General features: G+C 53.2%; 1 protein-coding gene across 4 annotated transcripts in view; it reads left to right on the forward strand.

Moving 5' to 3' along the window:
* LOC143842841 (DIS3-like exonuclease 2) overlaps positions 1–20,820 on the forward strand; it is a 228,492-nt gene that overhangs the window by 181,501 nt on the left and 26,171 nt on the right. For 3 of the 4 annotated variants that reach the window (XR_013233376.1, XR_013233375.1, XM_077348100.1), the window contains 6 exons: positions 7,321–7,504; positions 9,210–9,296; positions 12,138–12,285; positions 13,224–13,354; positions 14,307–14,411; positions 15,279–15,380. Coding sequence is in view for 1 of the 4 variants with exons in the window: in XM_077348100.1 (XP_077204215.1) it covers positions 7,321–7,504; positions 9,210–9,296; positions 12,138–12,285; positions 13,224–13,354; positions 14,307–14,411; positions 15,279–15,380 (757 nt within the window). In the remaining 3 variants the exon portion in view is untranslated. Of the gene's footprint in view, positions 1–7,320; positions 7,505–9,209; positions 9,297–12,137; positions 12,286–13,223; positions 13,355–14,306; positions 14,412–15,278; positions 15,381–20,820 lie in introns of those variants that run through there. The other variant, XM_077348102.1, reaches the window with a different exon arrangement.

Consider the following 20,820-nt stretch of genomic DNA (forward strand, 5'->3'; position numbering starts at 1 on the left):
CTGACCGAGCAGGAATATCAGGAGACTCTTTTGGGTAGAGGAAAGCAGCATATAAGAACTAACTCCTCCTCCTCCTCCTCGCAAAATTAGCATCCTTTGAAAGGACAAATGACCTGCATATGACAGAGTATATCCTCAGTCGCTGAATGAATGAATAGGTCCATCCAGGGGTCCCCATCATTTCTGAGCCTGCGGGTACCTTTGGAATGCAGAGAGAGCATGGTGGGCAATATGGCTGCTCAAAGAGGCGGGGCCAACCACAAATTGGTATCTAAGGTTTAGTTGTCGTGACAGCAGTTGACCGGGCGACATTTTGAAACATTTTCCCTGCCTAAGAAGGAAAGGAAGGAAGGAAGGAAGGAAGGAAGGAAGGAAGGAAGGAAGGAAGGAAGGAAGGAAGGAAGGAAGGAAGGAAGGAAGGAAGGAAGGAAGGAAGGAAGGAAGGAAGGAAGGACACACTTTGAAGGGCAAGGAACCCTGCAGACAACAAACTCTTCCTCTCAACTCCTGGAAACCTAATTGCAACACTTCTCCAGTTCCCGAGAGTCCCCCAAGTATTAGTCGCAATCTGTCAGGTCTCTCTTCACAGCCCCAAGTGCCATAGAACATGCCCTCTTTTTCTTTAAAAAGTTGTGATTCTCGTTTAAACTGGGTCCCGCCCAGCCTTCTTCTGTGCCCGATAGCAGACTGTTCTTTTCCTGGGGCTTCTGCGGAAAGTATCTGCAGCCCTGGTTCTCTAGCCGAAGCGTCACCGTCAGTCCGGAGCGGCTTGACAGCGCATCATGCACACATGCAGGCGCATAACGGCATCTGGATGCCCTGTTTCCTTCCCCTTTGCTTTCCCACTTAAAGGAGGTGCTCGGATACAACTCCTGAGCTCTTTCTGGGCAATCGAGTGACTTCCAGCCCCCCCCCCCCCCACCGCCCCAATCGGCACCCGACAGGCGCTTTTGCCCGGCCCCGTTGCCCGGCTGAGAGGCATCTGACCCAGTGACCCGGGCGGAACCAGCCTGGCCCGGGGATCTTTCTTTCTTCTTTTTCCGCCCCCGTTTTGCAGACGCTTGAAGACAATCGGCCAAACCAGGAGGCGAGGCCTTTCCAAGCTCTCTCCGTGTCAAGTTTTGAGAGCGAAACGGCAAGATCAGCAAAACCGATTAGGCAGAGCAGTTATTAAAATTTTTATTACAAAGGCTGACACTTTGCTCCAGTTCACATGCAGGAAGCTGCCTCTTCCCTTCCCTTTTGGAAGTGAGGGCCAGCCAAGGAGTCTTCCCTGGATATCGTATCGCCTTCCGCAGACACGAGAGCGGCATCGGTCGCTTTGAACGTCTGGTAGATACTTGGGAAAGTTGCCTGGGATCAGCAGATTTGACAGGAGTCCCTCCACAGAGAGAGAGAGACAGAGACAGAGAGAGACAGAGACAGAGACAGAGACAGAGAGAGAGATTTCTGTGCCCTGCTTTACTGGCTGGTGCCATTCGAGTGGCGTTACCAGGAGAGCTAGTCTCGTGTGGCAGTTAAGGTGTAAGACCTAGGTTTGAAGCCCTGCTCTGACATGGAAGCTTTCCAGGTAACCTTCAACCAGCTGCACCCCCTCAGCCTAACCTACCTTGTAGGGGGGTTGTTGTGATGGCAGAATGGAGGCAGGAGAACTGCAGAAGCCTCCTGGCGTTTCCATTGGTGTATGGCCCGGTGGCACCTTTTGAATTTTGATGCAGGTTGGTGGCCGCAGCAACAGAATGGCTGCCACAGGAGATTGAGCCAGCCACAAACAATGAAGAAGAAGAAAAGTTGGTTCTTATATACCGCTTTTCTCTTCCCGAAGGAGTCTCAAAGTGGCTTCCAATCGCCTTCCCTTTCCTCTCCCCACAACAGACACCCTGTGAGGGAGGGGAGGCTGAGAGAGCCCTCATATTCCTGCTCAGTCGGAACAGCTTTATCAGCGCTGTAGCAAGCCCAAGGTCACCCAGCTGGCTGCATATGGAGGGGCAGGGAATCAAACCCGGCTGGCCAGATTAGAAGTCGGCGCTCCTAGCCACTACACAAGCTTGCTCTCAGTGAAGGAACGAGGGTCCTGCAGAAGGCTCTCAATAGCCCTTTGCCCCTGAATTCAGGCAGAAACTCTCTTTGACAGGATGCCTTTTTAATCTGCGCAGCCAATCAGAAGTCCTGCTGGACACAAGCCCCTCCCGGCCCTGCCCACTTTCTACAAACCCACTGTTTGGGCTTCAGGTAAGGTGTTCATGGGCCCCACGTCGGAGACCCCTGCATTAAACGTTCTCAGGACAGGCCTTTGCTATCCTCGCAGACGGTGAATGCCATGGAAGCCCTGATCTCTTCAGGGAGCTCGTTCCACCAGGTGGGAGCCAGGTCTGGGGTCCGGCGGGCTTCTTTGGGGCCAGGGATCACCAGCCGGTTGGAAGGGGGAGGAAGATCGGGCAGAGCCCTCCGTTGCCGCTTGTTCACGGACTTTGGAGCCGTCCCGCTCGCCGGAGAGCAGGCGAGCTTTTGGCGCCAGGTTTTCGACACGCAAGAGTTGACTGCAAGACGCGAAGCAGTCCCGCTTGCCAAGGCCGGCCGGGCCGGCTCCTGCGCGGACGTGTTCAGCAGGCCAGCCTGCGGACGGGAGAGGCACGCCGGCACGTTCCTCGCATGTAGAAAGCAGGGGGCACAAGGCGAAGCACGGCGGGAGCGATACGGGCAATAGTGTGAGGGCAGGTAAGAAAGAAACAAGCATGAAAAAGTAGGCTGCAGGCTGGGCGTCTTCAGCCTAATGCAGCTACTGGGTTATAGTCAACCTGTGGCCCTCCAGATGTCCATGGACTACAATTCCCATGAGCCCCTGCCAGCGTTCGCTGGCAGGGGCTCATGGGAATTGTAGTCCATGGACATCTGGAGGACCACAGGTGGACTACCCCTGGGTTATAGGATAGGAAATAAATTGCTGACTAGACAGGTAGAGGTGGTGTGCTGTTCTGGACCAGGCTCTCGATGATGGCGGGAGATGCAAACCTCTCAAAGGCAGAGAGTTGAATCGGGGAGGGACCAAGAGGAAGGGGCCAGAATTCCCTGAGAACTGTCCCTCTGCTTCAAAGGAGACAGTAATAAAAGATCAGAGAGCAAGCAGGACGTTTCGGGAGCTGGCTTGACTGGCCTGAACTGCTCACAGCCCCCCTTGAAGTATGGGGCACAGGTGCCAGCTCCCCCCTCCTCTGCGCACCGTCCATTTTAAATGTCTGTTTTTCCAACACCCGATTTCCGCTAGATTAAAACTCATCTCCCATCTCGTGTTCCAAAGGCCCCTGGATGCTGCTGCGTACTTACCTGTGGATTTTTCACAAAAAATATTCTCCCTCTTTCCCGCACTTTTCAACAAACCCCGGTTAAGGTTCTGAGGTCACGATCCTGCAGTGAGGAAGCTGCTTTGTATGCCAAGCCCACCAAAGCTTCAGTTTTGTTTTAGGGACTGCAGTTCTTCCTTTTCTCGACCTTTGCGGGGCCTGTCTCAGGTGCAGTGGAGCACCCATGGCCCATGGAGTGCTGCTGAGAACAGCACTATCAAGGCTGAGGAAGATCGGAGAGAGCTCTGAGAGAACTGTGACTGGCTAAAGGTCACCCAGCTGGCTGTGTGTGGAGGAGTGGGAAGCCAGCGTGGTGTAGTGGCTAGAAGTGGCGGCTTCTAATCTGGTGAGCTGCGTTTGATTTCCTACTCCATGTGTAGCCAGCTGAGTGATCTTGGGCTCTTCACAGCCCTGATAGTGGTCTTCTGACCATGTCGTTTCTCTCAGAGCTCCCTCAGCCTCACCTACCTCACCGAGTGTCTGTTGTGGGGAGAGGAAGGGAAGTACCACGCTGGATCTACTATACCACGCTGGATCTAGAGTTGTAGCAGCTTACAATTCTCTTTCCCGTGAGAGGTAGCTGAGGCTGAGAGAGCTCTGTGAGAACTGGAACTGGCCCAAGGTCAGCCAACTGGCTGCATGTGGAGGAGTGGGGAATCAAACCCAGCTCTCCAGATTGAAGACCTCCTGCTCCATGTTGGCTCTAAGGTTATAGCAATTTATAACCCCTTGCCTTCCGTTCCTCTCCCCACGGCAGACCCTCCTGTGAGCTAGATGAGGCTGAGAGAGCTCTTGGAGAACTGGGGATGGCCCGAGGTCACCCAGCAGGCTTCATGTGGAGGAACAGGGATTTAATCCGGAGTGAAAAGGGTGTCCTTTCCGGACCACGTGACGGAGATGGAAGCCCTCGGCTCTGTTTGCTTTCTTTATATAAAAGTTTCCTCGCTCCACGTGGTCTGCCCAAGCGCTGAGCTTCTTCTAAGGAAACAAAAGAGGGACCAAACCCACTGAAATCCAATCCTCCGTCAAACCACCTCAGAGCCAAAAATAACCCCGTAAAATGTTAGATCCCCCCCCCTTCAAACAGGGCCGTTTTGAAGGCGCACGTCCGGCCGCTCCAGGGCGGAAGCACACACCTGTTTGCATCGTACCTCTCCGCCTGGCCCGGATGCCCCCCCCGGGGGCAAAAGTTCAGGCCCCTCTTCCTTGACGGGCTGGGGGCCAGAGCTGGCTGGCTGGCTGGCCGGAGGCAGAGGGAACTGGAGCGATGGCACAGCTCAGATGGGATTCATTCGGTGCGATTTCAAGCAGGGGCCCCTTCTCTCTGCCTCTGGCTCTTTCTGGTCTACCCCCTTTCCCCCCACCACGAAATATTTCTCTTCTCACTCCGGCCTGCCAGGGGTACCCAAGCCAAGCCCGGACTGCGGCCGCCGCGCTCAGCACAGCAAAGACAGAACCCCTCCTGCCCTTGGAAGCGGCGGCCGGCAGGCAGGCAGGCAGGCAGGCAGGCAGGCCTCAGCGGTCCCGGGAAGAGCTGGGCCAGGCTCCGGCTTGGGCCTCCGTTCGCTGCCAGCCAAGCTGCTCCTCTGGCTGGGCCTCGTGATCCATTTTCCGAACCACAAAGCAGCGTTTCCGGACTTAATCCCTCTCACTCTTCCCACCACCAGCACCCCCGTGACCTAACCAAGCTGCAGGATTTCTCCCAGGAAGGTTTTGAGCCTGCCTTGAACACCCCGCTGGGCGCCTGGGGTCGCCAACCGCCCCACTGGGTGCTTGTGAGTGGGCTGGCAGCAATGGGGGCCTTGGGGGGGCAGCGTGAGCCAGCTTGTCGCGGTTAAGAGCGCCGACTTCTCCCCTGTAGAGCCGGGTTTGAATCCCCGCTCTCCCACATGCAGCCAGCTGGGTGATCTTGGGCTAGTCGCAGTTCTCTCAGAGCTCTCTCAACCCCACCTCCCGCCCAGGGGGGTCTGTGCTGGGGAGAGGAAGTGAAGATGACCGTGAGCTGCTTTGGGACTCAGTCTGGTAGTGAAAAACGGGGTTTAAAAACCAAGCTTTATTCTTTTTCTTCTCTATGGCAACTGCCACTCCCTCTGTGTTTTAGCAAAGGGAGTGAGCGTGGCATAGAACAAGGGGGCACCGTATACAGGAAGACCCTGGTTCGGTCCCCAGGGCCTTCACTTGGAAATAGGGATCACCGAAGCCCAAGGTGGCACATAGGAGTCCAGCGCCACGGCATGGAGAGGAGAGGAGGGGTGTGGGGGGGGAGGCAGGATTGTCAGATCCAGGTGGGGAAACTGAAGATTTGGGGATGGAGCCAGGGCAGGATAAGGACCTCAGTGGGCTGTAAGGCCACAGAGTCCATCCTCCTAGTCTGCCATTTTCTCCAGGGAGTACCAATCTCTGTTGTCTGGAGATGAGCTGGAATTCCAGGGGATTCCCCAGATCCTGCCTGGAGGTTGGCGTCCTTACCTGGACTGCTACTGCTAGACTGAGGGAAGAGTGGGCCTGATGGCTCCAGAGAGGAGGAGGAGGAGAAGGAGGAGAAGTAGTAGTAGTAGTAGTAGTAGTAGTAGTAGTAGTAGTAGTGCACTCCTAACCACTACACCAAGCTGCAAAAGAGTTCAGCCGGTGTGATGCAAAAATTAATTCAGTCAACAGTTCAACAGGTGAGTTGCAACCAAAGTCCAAACGAGGATCCGGTAGCCCCCCGTTTTGCAAGGTGGCTTCTACGGGCGACCTAACAGAAGTAATAATATTATCAAGTTCCTCAAGGGAATTAATAGCAAATTGACTTGGAAGAATTCTCCAAAAAGTGAACTAATTTCTTGCCCCAGTGGTGCATTTTCAAGCTGCACGTGGCCTGATCTGGGATCCAGGGAAGGATCTGCTGTGTCACCCTTGTTGAATTTTTATACACAAATTTACAATATTTTGTATGATTTATCTTGATACTTTATCCATGAGTGTTTTGCACTTTTGGAAACTTGGCTGACTCTAGTTTCAGAGGCACGGTTACGCCGTTCCCTTTTCCCCTGGTGTTTTTCATTACCGAGTTTTAGTTTGTTGTAACCTCCCGGTGGTGACTGGAGGTCTCCTGGACTGACCACTCGTCTCCAGACAGTGACCATCAGCCCCACAGGAGGACACGGCTGTTGGAGATTCACCGGCTGGAATGTTTTGGTTTCTTTTGTTTTACTCCTTTAAAAAGAACCTTTTTTCCACCGATCGCCACAGTTGATAAAGGGGACTCTACTACCATCTGCTGGTCATTTAATGGCATAGCATCACTGTTCTTGAGGATCCTTCCTTTAGGGATGTGCAAGGAGAGGGAGAATTCAGACTGTTTCGGACATCGGTGGATTATAATGATGTGGAGTCCCCCCTCCAAAGCAGCCATTTTCTCCAGGGGAACTGATCTCTGTACTCTAGAGGTGAACTATAATTCCAGGGGATCTCCTGGTCCTACCTGGGGACTGGCATCCATACCTGAGGATTGGAGAGGAGATTAAAACAACTGCATGTATTTATTTTCATAGAATACTAGAGTTGGAAGGGCCCATCCAGGCTGTTTTCTCCAGGGAAATTCATCTCTGTAGTTGGTAATTCTGGGAGATCCCCAGGCTCCACCTCCCAAGTTGGCAACCTAATATCCACCGCTGACTTTGGCTTTAAAGGGGGGGGGGGATTAGAGCCATGGAAGGCAGGTCCATCGCTGGCACTTGGTCAAGATGGCAAAATGGAACCTCCACTTTCAGGGGCAGTTAACCCTCCCTTCTTGCCTTCCTTGCAGGCCTCCCCAAGGGCACCAGGTTGGGTGCCACTTGCAGTAGAATTCTGGACAAGGAGTGCTGCTGGTCAGATCCTGTCCAGCTCTTTGGTTCTGCTCTTTGGTTCCAGCAATCCTTCCTAGGAGATCCTGGACCATTTCTTGACATGTTTCTAACCCGGGACGTCTCCTTTCTCTCGGCTTTGCCCGCAGGCTGGTGGAAGAGTTCATGCTGTTGGCCAACATGGCCGTGGCCCACCAAATCTACCGCTCCTTCCCGGAAAAGGCCCTGCTGCGGCGTCACCCGCCCCCCCTGACCAAGATCATGAACGACCTCTCGGAATTCTGCAGCCAGATGGGCCTGGAGATCGACTTCAGCAGCGCCGGGGCTCTGCACGTAAGCACACACCACTGCACGTCTGCTTGGACTCGAGTGGTCCGTCCCCCAGTGGGAGTGCAGGCAGGAGGACGTGTGGAAACAAGCAAAGAAGCGTGTGGGTTCAGTAAATAAGACGGGTCACAGAAGGGTTTGTGTCTTCCAACTGGCAGTCCACCTTCAGCACACAGAGATGTTCTGGTCTTCAGAACCATTGCTAACAAAAATGACCAAAACAACTTGTGCAATGATAATGGCAGGGACAAAAAATTCAAGCAGAGCTCAAGGTCACTTTGAAACAGAATAGAGGTCATTCGGTCACATTCTGGCTCTCGTTAGGCAGACTAACATGGCCACCCATGTTAATCGGTTTATTTATTTTTATTTATTTAGATTTAGATTTCTACACTGCCATTCTCCAACAGTCTTGCGGCGGTTTCCAACACTGTGAGCTGAGTTTGATTAGTGAATACAATAAAACCCATAAAACATCCTATAAAAACAATTACAGATGATCACAATTAGACAGATGGCGAATCAATCCTAAAGGCACCCTAACACCCCCCCTCCCCGTTCAGCTCAAGGATCAGTTCTCTTATAGTCAGTTTCTCTTTATTTATTGATTAACCTAGACGTAATAATTTAATTTAGAGCCTCTTGTGACGCAGAGTGGTAAGGCAGCAGACATGCAGTCTGAAGCTCTGCCCATGAGGCTGGGAGTTCAATCCCAACAGCCGGCTCAAGGTTGACTCAGCCTTCCATCCTTCCGAGGTCAGTAAAATGAGTACCCAGCTTGCTGGGGGGTAAACGGTCATGACTGGGGAAGGCACTGGCAAACCACCCCGTATTGAGTCTGCCATGAAAACGCTGGAGGGCGTCACCCCAAGGGTCAGACAGGACTCGGTGCTTGCACAGGGGATACCTTCACTTTTTACCTTTAATAATTAAAAAAAAAAAAACCCTGAACGGTCTGGGACCTTCGGACCTGGGGGACCACCTCCTCCCCAGTGGCCCTCAGAGATGCTTAAATCCTAGAATCATAGAGTTGAAAGGCACCTCCAGGGTCATCTAGTCCACCGCCCTGCACAATCCAGGAAATTCGCAACCACTTGCCCACCCACAGCAACCCCAATTTCGTGTCCAGATGATGCCTCTCCTTCCCCCACAAACCCAGAATCCCTTGCCAGTCTGACCTGGAGGAAATTTGCTTCCCGACCCAAACGTGGCGTGCAAGAAAGGGCTGCAAGAGCCAAGCGCCGAAACAGACCCTTCTGCCCACCCACTCACCGTCTGCCTCAGTTCACAGGGTCAGCATTTCTGATTGCTCAAGGTCCCCGGCCCCAGAGAGATTGAGCTGGCCTCAACCAGTTGGCTTTCTCTGCCCTGGTCCCAACCTTGTGGAACGCTCTTCCGAGTGAGACCAGGCCCTGGTGAGAGTTAAAACCATTCTGCAGGGCCTGTAAGACCGAGAGAGCTATCCCGCCAGGCCTGCGATCGAGGCCCATAGAAATACCAACAATTACTGGCCGCCCCACAGATGTCCATAAGGCAGCAACTCCCCTGTGAGGAGCCCCCTGTATTAATGTCCTCGTGTGAAAGGTGGTAATGGGGTTCAAGATCAAGCAACTTGCCTGACGTCATTGAGGGGGTTGGTGGAAGAGGAAAGCCCCAAGTGAGCATTTGTGAGCGTCTCAAACTGACGAGCATCTCTGTTTCCCTTCTCTAGAAAAGTCTGACTGAAACCTTTGGGACCGGCAAGTATGCCGAAGCCAGGAAGTCGGTACTGACCAACATGTTCTCCAGGCCCATGCAGGTAAGGACCAGGTTGCTGCAGGGATGGAGAGAATCATGGAAATCACAGAATCCTAGAGTGGGAAGGGGCCATCCAGGCCATCCAGTCCCACCCCCTGCTCAAGGCAGGATCCACCTCAGGCATCCAGGAGAAGGATCTGTCCAGCCGCTGCTTGAAGACGGCCAGTGTGGTGGAGCCCCCCACCTCCTTAGGCAGACCATTCCATGGCTGAACTAGACTCCTAGAATCCTAGAGTGGGAAGGGTCCATGGAGGCCATCTAGTCCCACCCCCTGCTCATTGCAGGATCAGCCTCAAGCATCCAGGAGAAGGATCTGTCCAGCCGCTGCTTGAAGACCGTCAGTGAGGGGGAGCTCCCCACCACCTTAGGCAACCCCTTCCTCTGCTGGACTAAACTCCTAGAATCCTAGAGTGGGAAGGGGTCATGGAGGCCATCTAGTCCCACCCCCTGCTCATTGCAGGATCGGCCTCAAGCATCCAGGATAAGGGTCTGTCCAGCCGCTGCTTGAAGACCACCATGGGGATTGTAGGACATGGACATCTGGAACGCCACAGTTTGTCCACCCCTTTTCTAGGGTTTCACGAAACTCTGTTTGAGAAAGCCTGTTCAAGACTAACAAAGCAAGAGTCCCAGACTAGCAATGCAAAATGAAATTATTCAGGAGGGCTCTTCCACGCTAGGCAATAGGGTAGTACCATGGAAAACAATTGCATGAATTGCACAGTGACATTAACAGTGCAGATACAAACTTAGAATCATAGAATCATAGAGTTGGAAGGGGCCATACAGGCCATCTAGTCCAACCCCCTGCTCAACGCAGGATCAGCCCAAAGCATCCTAAAGCTTCTGACGAAAGGAGGCGGAGAGGGTATTAAGAAGTCCTGAATTGTAGGAAACACAACAACCACCTGACACTGGGCTGACCCCAGACTGTGAGCTTTCAAAATACAGCACCCCAAGCTCAAGAGGGGCAAAGAATGAGTTGGGGCGGGGGGGGGGGCAGTCTCATCAAACCTGTGGCTGGCCCGCTCCTCCACACAGAAGGGAAGACCTGAGCTGAGCTGACTTTATTCCAGGCTTGATTTTTAAGATCCGGCTCCAGGGAAGTCAGGCCCACGGGGATGAATTCTTCCCTGAATCTCTGTGATGGATTGTTCCTGGGGCAGGGGAGGGATGGCTCTCGTTTCCTAGCATGAGCCGAAGTACGTCTGCAGACAGGAATTTCACCCCAGTGTGCTCCGCAAAAGGTCAGGGAGACCTCGGACGGTCTGGGGCGCGCTGGCCCAAAACCCAAGCCGGCACCCTCGTTCCCGGCCCCGTGGTGGAAATCGGCCGTGATGTCCCGGCCCATCTGTTAAACCGATCGGCCATACATCAGCCGGGCTGCCCGACCCTGTGCCGAGAGCCCGGCCGTGGCCTCTTTTGCAGCCTTCCTGGATCCGACACAAGCACGTTCTCCCATCTTGGCAGAAGCGGGAAAGCCAAAGCACGACTCCTCCTTGGTCCGGCAGCTGCTCTGACCCTTTATTTTGATCAGGCCCCTTGGCTTCTCAGTGGGGAGGGCCCAGGGCCAATCAGAGTCCCCCCGTCCCTCCCCCCCCCCGGTGCTTTCTGAGAGCACACCGGCTCCAATCAGAGGGCGGCCCGTCATCAGAAGCACGGTCATGATTTTATTTGTTATGATGGTGATGATGATACGTAATGTCAGTGCTTCCTACTGCATTTCCAAGGTGATCTCTCTAGCTGCAGACAGCAGGAGATCTCCCTCTCTTACAACTCATCTTCAGGCGATGGAGAAAATGGCCAATTTGGAAGTTTGACTCTGTGGCACTAGGCCCCCTGAAGCCCCTCCCTTCCCCAAACCTGCTCAGGCTCCACCCCCCAGACCTCTAGGAATTCCCCCCCCCCCCGGATCTGGCGACTACCATTGGCGGCATTAAGCCCTCAGGAAACAGAGAAGCATCCACCCCTGCTAGGCCTGCCTCAGCCTCAGTCCTGAGACTTAGCCGGATCGATATTTATCTGTTTATTTCTCCTCCTTTGTGTAGGCAGGTCTCCATGCAATGCCAGGCTGCAAGGGACTGCATGATCAGCTTTACCTGCTGCTCTGTTTCTGTATTTCATTCTAGCGCCTCTCTCCTCTGTTTTATGCTCACAACAGCCCTGTGAGGGTGGTTGGGTTGAGAGAGTGCGAGTACACATGGGGGGGGGGGACTGATATTTTTCAGGCTTGGGCATTTTGGGCCTGGAAAATATCGGGCTTTCTGTCATTCCCCCCCCCAAAAAAAACCCAAAACCCTCTGAGTGAAATTCAACTTTCTTGAATATTTTCTGAATCGAATCCAGAAAATTGAATTCAGAAAATATGGAGGAAAGTCTTTTTTTTCTCCTGGGCATTGAAAAGGACCGAGATCCATTTCAACAGCTGCCAAACAGCAGAAGTCCCTCTGCAGGACAGGCATGGGGTCTGTTGGGGATACCCAGTGACCACCGAAGCGGCTGAAGCATGCCAGAGCACACAATCCTAGCCCCTACCTTTCTCCCGGATGGCAGGTTCTTGCCTCGGGCTGGTCCCCTCGAGCAGGGGTAGTCCACCTGTGGTCCTCCAGATGTCCATGGACTACAATTCCCATGAGCCCCTGCCAGCAAAAGCAAAAGCTGGCAGGGTCTCATGGGAATTGTAGTCCATGGACATCTGGAGGACCACAGGTGGACTACCCCTGCCCTCGGGGACCTTGCCGTGCCATGCCCTGCGAGTTCCACCCTCCGAGACAGCCCTGCCCTTCCTGCATTGGCCCTCCCCTCCCCAGAGACGCTCTGACCTGCCCCCTCTCTCTGCCAGATGGCCGTCTACTTCTGCACCGGCGTGCTGGTGGACGAGGCTGCGTTCCGTCACTACGCCCTCAACGTCCCCCTGTATACCCACTTCACCTCGCCCATCCGCCGCTTCGCAGACATCCTGGTGCATCGGCTGCTCTCCGCTTCTCTCGGTAGGTTCTTGGGAAGGTGTCTGCTCAGGAAGGGGTCGAGGGGACTCTTGACAGAAGGGGTACGGCTGAGATACGTCACACTTGGTCAGAAACAAAGCCCATCCGGCTCGCCCAGATATTTTTTATTTATTTATAAGGGAATTGATATCCTGCACCTTCAACTGAAGGTCCTGCTGGGTCACAGATACAGAATAAAATAATTTAAAGGGCATTAAAACATGTCAAAACACGACTCCTCCTACCCCTCCCTGCCAGGACAGAATACAGAGGAAACTAGAGTTCCAAGGCCTGGGTGAAATGATATAATGTGGGTGCCCAGTGAATCACCAGAGGGAGGCGGTTCCCAAGTCTGGGGGCCACCACTGAAAAGGCCCTCCTGCGTCTCACCATCCCTTGAGAGCCAGCTTGCTGTTTGGGGATTAACAGCAGCCAACTCCAGTGTGGAGAACCAGGTTCAGCTCCTCCACATGCAGGCAGCTGGGTGACCTTGGGCCAATCTCAGTTCTCTTAGAGCTCCCTCAGCCCCGCCTTCCTCACAGGGTGCCTGTTGTGGGGAGAGGAAGGGAAGGTGACTGGAAGCCGCTTTGGGACTCCTTTGGGGAGAGAAAAGTGGCATCTAAGAACCAACTCTTCTTCTTCAGTAATTTCAGGGCTCTCTCAGCCTCTAGAACCGGGTGGGATTCCCCACTCCTCTTCCACATGCAACCAGCTGGGTGATCTTGGGTCAGTCCCGGTTCCCTCAGAGCTGTTCTCACAGAGCAGTTCTGTCAGAGCTCTCTCACAGGGTGTCTGTTGCGGGGAGCAGAAGGAAAAGGTGTTCCTAAGTTGCTTTGGGATCCCTTCAGATTGTGAAAATTGCACTATAAAATGCGAGCTCTTCTTTTTCTTCTGCACTTTTTGACCGTTCGGTCTCTAACCCTGCCTGCTTCCCTTGCAAGGAGCTGGTCCCGCACCGAGGATGAATTGTGACGAGATGCAGAAGCAAGCGGATCACTGCAACGACCGGAAGATGGCTTCCAAGAGGGTGCAGGAGCTGAGTGCTGACCTCTTCTTTGCCATCTTCGTTAAGGTGAGACCCCGGCCCCTCCACCTGAGGGCAGAGCACATTGGAAGAGCGCACTTTTTACCATGCCACCAAGATAGCCTCTTATGCACAGGCCTGCTGGAGTTTTGAATGTCCCACGTTGAGCTGGCGCTTGGAGCAGGTCCCTTTCGACCTTGAGAATTCTGCGACAGGAAGACGTTTCCCCCTTGTGGGCCTGGGCACCATGCAGCAGGAAGCTGGCGATTTGTATCCAGTTGACCCCTAAGATTGAAAAGGGCTATTTCATGGGGTCATCTGAAGGGTGCCCTGCCTGCCCTGCTACATCCCAAGGGCCTCTTGGCTCAGATCTGGGCCGTGGCCATCGCAGGGGCCTCTGGGCTCTGTTTACCGTAGGGCTCTTGTAATGTGCCTGCAGCTGTCTTATTGATCCCACTCTAGAATCACAGATTTGGGAGGGCACCCTAGAGGCCATCTAGTCCAACCCACTGCTCAAGGCAGGTTCAGCCTGAAGCATCCCTAACCAGCGTCCATCCAGTCACTGCTTAAAGACAGACAGTGAGCTCCCCACCTCCCTCAGCAGCCCATTCCACTGCTGAACTACTCCGTAAAAGACCCACTCTGTATCTTTTCTACCCATAATTATTCATTTTATTTATATATATTCCACGCAAACAGGGAGAGGGATCTGGAGGAAGAAAGGAGGGAGGTCCATAGTGGCTTCAAGTCATTCTGGCCTGGTTGAAAAGGGCCATTTAATTAAAACCCAGTATTGCAGATCCAGTCGTCTGCTGCCGACAAGGATGGTCGCCTTCCTCTAAGAGACGGCGTGTCAGATACTTCTAGAGAGCCAGCCTGTCTCCTCTCAGCCTCCTGTTCTCTAGGCTGAACTGGTCCCTCAGCCTTTCAGAGGGGGTCTCCAGGCCCCTGGTCACCTTTGTCGTTCTCTTCTCCACCCGCTCCCTCCCATCTCTTCCAGGAGCACGGCCCCTTGGAGTCAGAAGCCATGGTGATGGGCATCCTCAGCGAAGCCTTTGACGTCCTGGTACTGAAGTACGGTGTCCAAAAGCGCATCTACTGCAATGTAAGCCATTTACCCCTCCCTCCCTCCCTCCTAGGATTTGCATGGCAGCTCCTCCAAGGGACACTAGGGGTCACTAGGGGGCAGGCAAGGGCAACCACCTCTAAACATCCCTTGCCTGGCTGTTGGATGATGTTCTGATCTTCCAGCCACACTATACACACACCATCTAATGGATGGATGGATGGATGGATGGATGGATGGATGGATGGATGGATGGATGGATGGATGGATGGATGGATGGATGGATGGATGGATGGATGGATGGATGGATGGATGGATGGATGGATGAATGAATGAATGAATGAATGAATGAATGAATGAATGAGGTTCAGTGGTACAGCCTCTGCTTGGTATGCAGGAGGTTCAGCCCCTGGCATGTCTAGCTAAAAACGACCAGGCAGGTGGTGATGGGGAAGACCTCCGCCAGAGACACAGGAGAGTGGCTGCCAGCCTGAGTAGACAATGCTGACCTTGATGGACTGAGGGCCTGACTCAGTAGAAGGCAGCTTCCAGCGTTCATGAGATAAAGCCAAGTCTTGTTTGGAGCTGGGCGAAAACAGGCTAAACGTGATTGGCGGGATTTCAAAGAGGAAATGGCCGCTTTGCAGGGCAGACTCTGTGGCGTCGTGCCTCACTGGGTGCCTCCCCACCCTGAGCCACGCCCTCCCCAGGCCCCACCCACAAATCTCCAGGAATCTCCCAGCCTGGACTTGGCAACCCTGCTCTCTTCTCTGCGTTGTTCCCAGATGACAGTGCATCCGCTTCCCCTAAATTTGTGAATCCCACGGTCAGCATTTGGGCACCCAGCCCTGCACCCCTCCAGGTCCCCCTGCCACTCCCCTGCCTCTTTGTCTTCTTTTCTCGCAGGCTCTGCCGCTGGTGGGATTCCACTTCCAGAAGGTGGGCAAGAAGCCACAGCTGTCCCTGATGTGGGAGCCAGAGAGCTCAGAGCAGGAGGCCGTCCAACAGGTAGAGTTCCCCTCTCAGACTTCACCTAGCCAAGGGGATGTGGATGGGGGCAGGTGCACCCCACGAGTGTGCACCCCAGTGGGTTCTCTAGGATCCCGTTCAAAGTGCAAGAGTCATTCTGGGCCGGGAAGGGGAACTCTTCTGCCATTAGCCAGAAGCAGAACTCCGATGGTAGCTGTTCGTTTTCTCCCAGTGAAAATTTCTCCTTGGAGAAGATCCTACTGCAGGCCGCCTCCCGCTTAGCTGAGGCTTGGCTTTATCCTGCAGTTCTCCTTTCGTTCCTTGCTTTTAACAGCCTCAGGAATCACTTCCTGCCTCTGTAGCACTCGTGAAAAGCAGCAGTTAATTTCTTAGAACCAAGTTTGAGTCCAAGGGCACCTTGAATACCAACAAAGCTTAATCCTGGGGATAAGGTTTGGGGCGCACACCCCCTTCCTCGGGGCCCTGGTCAGAGTCCGAGTCCAGCAGGACAGACCAGCCACTTCCTCAGATACAATGAAATGGGAATGTCTAGTCCATACATAACCTTATGCACTAAGCTTGTTATCCCTGCTTGGTCCTTGAATCTGTTCAACATCTCCCTGATGCTGCGTTCTAATTGACTACTCACTCTCTACCTGTATCAGCCTTTCGCAGGTTTTTCACCATTGAGAAAACCCTGAAATATTCTTAGAGAAAACCCTGAAGTGTCACGGAATCACAGAGTTGGAAGGGGCCACACAGGCCATCTAGTCCAACCCCCTGCTCAACGCAGGATCAGCCCAAAGCATCCTAAAGCATCCAAGAAAAGTGTGTATCCAACCTTTGCTTGAAGACTGCCAGTGAGGGTGAGCTCACCACCTCCTTAGGCAGCCTATTCCACTGCTGAACTACTCTGACTGTGAAAATTTTTTCCTGATATCTAGCCTATATCGTTGTACTTGTAGTTTAAACCCATTACTGCGTGTCCTCTCCTCTGCAGCCAACAGAAACAGCATCCTGCCCTCCTCCAAGTGACAACCTTTCAAATACTTAAAGAGGGCTATCATGTCCCCTCTCAACCTCCTTTTCTCCAGGCTGAACATTCCCAAGTCCCTCAACCTCTCTTCATAGGGCTTTGTCCCTTGGCCCCAGATCATCCTCGTCACTCTCCTCTGTACCCTTTCAATTTTATCCACGTCCTTCTTGAAGTGTCATAATGGTGCAGATTATGGTTGTCAAGCAGAGCTGTGGACATGCCCACCCAAGGCCTCTTCCCTCCCCACCCCCTCTAGGTCCATCACTGGCCATTTTGGGAGGGCGCTCGACATGACCGTATATGGTCATATCACCCAATAAATGTTCAACAATTTTTTAAAATATATTAAAAAATGAATTCCCACTCATTTGTAAAGCCCGTCTACAGCCACCAGGAAACCAGTGTACATGGACTGCTAATTCCCATTTCGTTGTATCTGAGGGAGCAGACTCAGAATTACACTTTGCTGGTCGTAAAGGAGACCTTGGACTCAAACGGACTTCTGTGGTTTCAGAACACAGCTGAATCTGTTAAGGTGAAAAGTAGTCGAGCCAAGTTTGAGTCCAGCGGAACCTTTAAGCCCAACCGAAGTTCATTCGTCCTGGCAAATAGATGGGGAAGAAATGGAGGTAGTGACAGATTTTATTTTCCTGGGCTCCAAGATCACTGCAGATGGGGACTGCAGCAAAGAAATTAAAAGACGCTTGCTCCTGGGGAGGAAAGCTATGGCAAATCTAGACAGCATCCTAAAAAGCAGAGACATCACCCTTCCAACAAAAGTGCGTTTAGTCAAGGCTATGGTCTTCCCAGTTGCAATGCATGGCTGTGAAAGTTGGACCATGAGGAAGGCCGAGCGTCAAAGAATTGAGGCTTTTGAACTCTGGTGCTGGAGAAGACTCTTGCGAGTCCCTTGGACTGCAAGGCGAACAAACCGGTCAGTCCTAGAGGAGATCAGCCCTGACTGCTCCTTAGAAGGCCAGATCCTGAAGATGAAACTCAAATACTTTGGCCACCTCATGAGAAGGAAGGACTCCCTGGAGAAGAGCCTAATGCTGGGAGCGATCGAGGGCAAAAGAAGAAGGGGACGACAGAGAATGAGGTGGCTGGATGGAGTCACTGAAGCAGGAGGTACAAACTTAAATGGACTCCGGGGAATGGTGGAGGACAGGAAGGCCTGGAGGATCATTGTCCATGGGGTCGCGATGGGTCGGACACGACTTCGCAACCTACAACAACAACAAGTTCATTCGAGATCCTTCTTCCATTTCAGGGGATCCTAAGAGGCATGCCTGCTCTTGAAAGCTCATGCTTGGAACAGGAAGGTGCAGCTTGACCCGAGCTTGGTTCTGCTGCTCAGGCCAACATGACACCCCACTTCTAGTTTCTCCGTTCCTGCTCCTTTGGAGACGCGGAGGAGAGGCCTGGAGCTGCAGGTGCGGCTTGCCCTTGTGGCCAGCCGAGGTCACGGCTCTTTTTCTTTTAGGAGCCATTCTTTCCCCTAACAACAAAACTATGACATAATTTTTCTTTTTTAAAAAAAGAGAACAATTCCTTCTTTTGGCGAGGCCCGCAGTGCAAAACAAGAATAGCTGATCATTTGCAGTTGGACCATGAGCAGCTGGTGAGAGAGAACAGGAAGCAGTAAATTCAGGAGGAAGGAGGAAGGAGGAAGGGGGGGGCGGGTGTAGCGGGAGCTGCCCTCAGAAAACTACTAAATTTTGATGGGGCCTGCCCTCCACACCGTGCGGAAACACTAAACATGTCACCGTGACCTGTGGGGGCGACTGCAGGAAAACAAAGTCCCGGGAAATGCGGGCCAAGGCACGGTCCGTGTGGCGAGACGCAGGCCAGGGGAGCAGAGCTCGGCCCGGCCCTCTCGGCATCCCTCGCTCCCGGCTTGGGAATGTGCCCTCTGAATTGGCCGGTTTTCAGTTAGATAGCTGTCGAGGAATGGGGGTGTGACGGACTGCCGGAGAACTGTAGGAGCAGACCGGGTCCCTGAAAGCATCTTGTACTGGGCTGGCAGCATCAGGCATGCAGTCCTTGGGATATGGCTCACAAACGGCATTTGGCACTTGAATATTGCTGGACCGAATCCCATAAGAGCCTCAGGAGAGCCCTGCTGGGTCAGACCAGGGAGGGTCCATCTAGTCCATCTGCTTTAGGATGCTTAGAGCCAGCTTGGTGTAGTGGTTAGGAGTGCGGACTTCTAATCTGGCATGCCAGGTTCGATTCTGCGCTCCCCCACATGCAACCAGCTGGGTGACCTTGGGCTCGCCACGGCACTGATAAAGCTGTTCTGACCGAGCAGTGATATCAGGGCTCTCTCAGCCTCACCCACCCCACAGGGTGTCTGTTGTGGGGAGAGGAAGGGAAGGCGACTGTAAGCCGCTTTGAGCCTCCTCCAGGTAGGGAAAAGCGGCATATAAGAACCAACTCTTCTTCTTCTTCTTAGGGCTGATCCTGCGTTGAGCAGGGGGTTGGACTAGATGGCCTGTATGGCCCCTTCCAACTCTATGATTCTATGATTCTAGTCTAGCATCCAATCTCACACAGGGGCCAACCAGTTCCTCTGGAGGTCCAACAACAGAGCACAGAGGTCCAAGGCCTTCATAAGAACCTCAGAAGGGCTCTGCTGAATCAGACCAGGGAGGGTCCATCCAGTCCAGCATCCTATCTTAGCCAGTAGCCAACCTGTTACTTTGGCTGGCCAGCAAAGGGCAGAGAGGCCTTCCCTTGATGTTGCCTCCTGGCTCTGGGATTCGAAGGCTTAGTGCCTCTGAATGTGGAGGTTCCCCTCAGTCCCCATAGCTAGAGATAGACTTACGCTCCATGAATAGTTCTCATCCCCCTAACAAGCTGCTTATTCCCGTAGCCATCACGACATCTTCTGCCAGCAGATTCCACCTTTGAGTCCCTCTCCTTGTAAAGAAGTCTTTCCTTTTGTCCATGCTGAGCCTACTGCCCGTCAGCGTCATTGTTCAAACCAGCCAAAGAGGTTAAACTGACCCCAGCCAGAGTTAGGGCCTTTTCGGCGGTGACCCCAGCCTGGTGGAGCGCCGAACAAGATTGGGGCCCTGAGGGGTGTCAGTCAGTTCTGCGGGGCTTCTAGGACGGAGATGTTCCACCAGGTCTATAACTGAGGCCTGGAAAGAACCTCAGCTTCTGGTGTCCCTACATAAAGCGCCCGATGCACTGATTCACACCAGCACCGAAAAACAAAGGATGCGCTTTCGTGTGCCCCTCCTCCAAAAGAGAGCCAGCCCGTCTGCAATCGCAAGACTTAACTCTAACATTAGTAATTTTACAGCGTAGCTGGTATTGCTGGTTTTATATGATTTTGCGTGCTCCTTATGACTGTTGTGAGCTGCCCTGAGCCCCTAAGGGAAGGGTGGCTCCTAGTGGAAAAAGAAATAACATTGAGAACATCAGCTGAGGGCAATGCTACAGATGCCTGCAAAGCACCTGTCCGTAGTCAAGAGACAGGTGTCATTCCAGGAAATCCCCAGGCCCCACCTGGAAGCTGGCATCCCAACTGATGGATGCTTTTCCTGGGTGCTTGAAGCTGGTCCTGCATGGAGCTGGTGGTTGGCCTGGATGGCCCCTTCCAACTCTATCGTTCTAAATTCTCTTAAGCTGGTCCTGCATGGAGGAGGGGGTTGGACTAGACGGCCTTGATGGCTCCTTCCAACTCTATCGTTCTAAATTCTCTTAAGCTGGTCCTGCATGGAGGAGGGGGTTGGACTAGATGGCCTTGATGGCTCCTTCCAACTCTATGGTTCTAAATTCTCTTAAGCTGGTCCTGCATGGAGGAGGGGGTTGGACTAGACGGCCTTGATGGCTCCTTCCAACTCTATGGTTCTAAATTCTCTTAAGCTGGTCCTGCATGGAGGAGGGGGTTGGACTAGATGGCCTTGATGGCTCCTTCCAACTCTATGGTTCTAAATTCTCTTAAGCTGGTCCTGCATGGAGGAGGAGGTTGGACTAGATGGCCTTGATGGCTCCTTCCAACTCTATGGTTCTAAATTCTCTTAAGCTGGTCCTGCATGGAGGAGGGGGTTGGACTAGACGGCCTTGATGGCTCCTTCCAACTCTATGGTTCTAAATTCTCTTAAGCTGGTCCTGCATGGAGGAGGGGGTTGGACTAGATGGCCTTGATGGCTCCTTCCAACTCTATGGTTCTAAATTCTCTTAAGCTGGACCTGCATGGAGGAGGGGGTTGGACTAGATGGCCTGGATGGCTCCTTCCAACTCTATGGTTCTAAATTCTCTTAAGCTGGTCCTGCATGGAGGAGGGGGTTGGACTAGATGGCTTGAATGGCTCCTTCCAACTCTATGGTTCTAAATTCTCTTAAGCTGGTCCTGCATGGAGGAGGGGGTTGGACTAGATGGCCTTGATGGCTCCTTCCAACTCTATGGTTCTAAATTCTCCTAAGCTGGTCC

The sequence above is a fragment of the Paroedura picta genome, chromosome 8 (assembly GCF_049243985.1).
Source record: "Paroedura picta isolate Pp20150507F chromosome 8, Ppicta_v3.0, whole genome shotgun sequence".
Classification (NCBI taxonomy): domain Eukaryota; kingdom Metazoa; phylum Chordata; class Lepidosauria; order Squamata; family Gekkonidae; genus Paroedura; species Paroedura picta.